The 3,405-nt window shown below is 31.9% G+C and overlaps 1 protein-coding gene across 1 annotated transcript; it reads right to left on the bottom strand.

The window, feature by feature from the left end:
• Positions 1 to 1,251: 1,251 nt before the first annotated feature.
• On the bottom strand, positions 1,252 to 3,277 carry HELRODRAFT_76519 (hypothetical protein; the record flags this gene model as incomplete). The annotated part of the gene is made up of 7 exons (XM_009016521.1): positions 1,252 to 1,355; positions 1,450 to 1,537; positions 1,629 to 1,736; positions 1,855 to 1,951; positions 2,481 to 2,581; positions 2,770 to 3,036; positions 3,179 to 3,277. The coding sequence occupies 7 exons, from the start codon at positions 3,275 to 3,277 to the stop codon at positions 1,252 to 1,254; spliced, it is 864 nt and encodes a 287-aa protein (XP_009014769.1).
• Positions 3,278 to 3,405: the final 128 nt, after the last annotated feature.

Raw genomic sequence — 3,405 nt, 5'->3', positions numbered from 1 at the left:
TATCATTATTAACTTTGCCGATCAAACTTCTTGATTTTTCTTTGACTTTTAGTAAGAACGATGATGACGAAGAAGAAGATGATGATGACGACGACGACGATGGAGTCTGTTGAAGCGATGATGAGAATGATGTGGATGATGATGATTGAGTTTGATCACCGTTAACATTACCGTTATTATAATTATTGTTATTATTATTATTATTGTTATTATTATTGTTATTATTATTATTATTAATGCTAGAGTTAGTTCTGCTTAAGTTAGGGTTCGACGATGATGGTAGGGGAGGAAGAGGTCTTGATGATGATCGTCGTCGTTGTTGTGATGATGATGATGGTGGCGATGATGATGGTAGTACTGGTTTTGATAATGATGATGACGCCGATGATGATGATGATTGTCCTCTAGCAGCTGCTTGCGGCAACCCATCGGCGTTTAATTTAATTTTGTCGCCTTGTGGCCTCGATATATCGTTATTATTATTTTTATTATTAATATCAATATTATTACTTTTATTATTATTGTTATTGTTGTTATTATTATTACTATTGTTATTATTATCTTCTTTAGATAGTTTATTGACTGACGTGTCTGATTTACTATGGTGAACAGGTCTGTAAACGTTTGATGACGAACTATTATTATTATTATTAATTATATTATTATAATTCAAATTCATATTATTGTTATTATGATTATGATTATTATTATTATTATCCTCTAAATCATCATCATCATCAGCAGTCGTAGATTCTTCTGGAATGGTTTTCAAATCTTTGACTGCACCGCTGGCAACGTCCATCGGCCCCTCCTCCGATTTAACTTCTCTCTCTACCTGGTTATCATCATAATTTATTACCGTCATTAACATAATTTATTTCTTTCTGGGCTTACCCAAAATAGAAATTAGTTTGCAACATTCAAACCTGCTTGTTTGAAGATTTCGCCGACCTACTGTTCGTGCTGCCCTGGCCTTTTTTATTTCTTTAAAAAAGTTTTAAATAATGATTGGAAATAAATTAAATCGTTTAATCAATTAAACGAACGATTAATCAACTAATCAAACAGCTAATCAGTCACTCAATCAAGAAATCATCAAACAATCAATCAGCCAATCAGTTAGCCGTTCAGTTAATTAGTTGGTTGGTTGGTTGGTCGGCCAACCAGCCAACCATATAACCAATCAATCAATTTATCAATCTATCTATCAATCAAACAATTAATCAATCAACCAACCAATCAATCAACCAATCAATTAATCAACCAGCCAATCAGAAACCTCTGCAATCTAGTAGTTTCTTCAAGAAAGAGAGCAATGTGTTTTTTAATAAACGGATCTCTCAGTATTCTGTTGACTAATATACAATGAAAAAAAAAGATAATAATAATAATTGTAATTAATGATAATTATAATTAATAATAATAATTATTATAATTAATAATGACAACCTGTAGGTCGTTTTTCAGGTAGTCTCTGTAGCATGGCTCTTATCAGAGATTTCAATTCATCTGTGTATGTCTCAGGAATTTGTGGCAGCTGCGATTAAATGAATGAATGAATGAATGAACGAACGAACAAACGAACGAACGAATAAACGAATGAATGAGTGAATGAAAGATCGATCAACCTTTCCTCTTTGTATCTGGTACATGAGCGAATTCATATCTTTCCCATTAAAGGCATGCTTCAATGTCGCCATCTCAAATACGCAACAACCAAGTGCCCAGACATCCGACTATTTTTATCATTATTTATCATAATTATTTATTATAATTATTATAATAATTATTACAAATAATTAATGAATAAATAAATATTATTACGTTAAATACGACACCAGAAGATATATTAACCTTGAAATTATAGGGTTTATTTGAGAATATTTCTGGACTCATGTAGTATGGGGTGCCTATCAGTGTCTTGGCCATATCATTTGAACTCTCCAGTACCCTATGTGTGTATGTATATGTTTGTGTGTACGTTGTTTTGTATGTATGTTTATAATTTGTGTATTCACGTATGCGTTTAATTTGCATATACAGGTATGTACATTTTGTGTAGAATTTTTATGTATATAATGAACATTTGCAGTGTTTTTTTTAAATGTGCGTTTTTGGGTATTATACATATTTGTATATTTTATTTCAAATGAATGTGTGTGTGTCTCTCTGTGTGTTTGTGTGTGCGTATGTGTATAAGTATATATAAACTTGGCATGTATGTATGTAAGTATTTATGTATGTGTGTATGTGCGTGCGTGTGTGTATTTGTGTGTGTGTATTTGTATAAGTATATATAAACCTGGCATGTATGTATGTAAGTATTTATGTATGTGTGTATGTGCGTGCGTGTGTGTATTTGTGTGTGTGTATTTGTATAAGTATATATAAACATGGCATGTATGTATGTAAGTATTTATGTATGTGTGTGTGTGTGTGTTTGTGTGTGAGTATTTGTATTTGTATAAATATACATTAACCTGGCAATTCCCAAATCTCCAACTTTAATGATTCTATTTTTAGTTAGGAAAATATTTTGGGTCTTCAAATCTCTGTGCAGTATATTCTTCGAGTGCATGTACTAGAAGCAAGATAAAAATTGTAAAAAGATTGGTGAAATAAAAGTGTAAAATAATAAAATTATATTTATAGAATTGTAATTATAAAGCTGTATTTATAAATATATAGTTGTGAGAAAGAAACTTTGAAATTAAAATTGCAATATTATTATAAATAATTCCCTAATTTTCCTAATAATTCCCCTGCTACCTGAAGCGCCATAGCAATCTGGACGAACCACTCTACAATCTGTTTCTCCTCCAATGGCAGACCTTTTTGAAGTTTGAGTCTCGAGTAGAGGTCCCCTGCTTCGCAGTAACCCATCGCTATGAATAAATAACCTTCATTAGTTTCAAAGGATTCTCTGTATGCCACGATGTTTGGGTGCTTCAGTTCGGACAACAGACGACATTCTTGCTCGGCTCCGTAACGCTCTTTGGCCGACGAATTCCGGAGGTCGAGTTTTTTTAGGACATACTTAAGACATAAAAATTGAATTGGGATATTGTTTAATACTTTAATTTGACTTCAATATCAATTTAGCAAGATGAAATGACAAATTATGACGATAATTTCCATATTTTACATTTGATTAAATCAAAATTAAAAAGAATGTTACATGTTTTTTGTCTTGCTTGTGCGTAACGAGCCAAACTTCACCGTAACTTCCGTGGCCGATGACTTTTATTTTCTCGTAATTCTGCGACGGATCGGCCATTAAAATCATTTGCAAACAACGAATATGTGGATATGTAATGTAATAAAAATGTACGCCTGGTATTTCGAACTTAATTTAAGGAAAGAATTAAGCAGATTCTAGCATTATGAAACAACCAACAAACGGAT

The sequence above is a fragment of the Helobdella robusta genome, assembly GCF_000326865.2.
Source record: "Helobdella robusta unplaced genomic scaffold HELROscaffold_18, whole genome shotgun sequence".
In the NCBI taxonomy this organism is placed as follows: domain Eukaryota; kingdom Metazoa; phylum Annelida; class Clitellata; order Rhynchobdellida; family Glossiphoniidae; genus Helobdella; species Helobdella robusta.
This window is presented reverse-complemented; position numbering and strand designations above follow the sequence as displayed.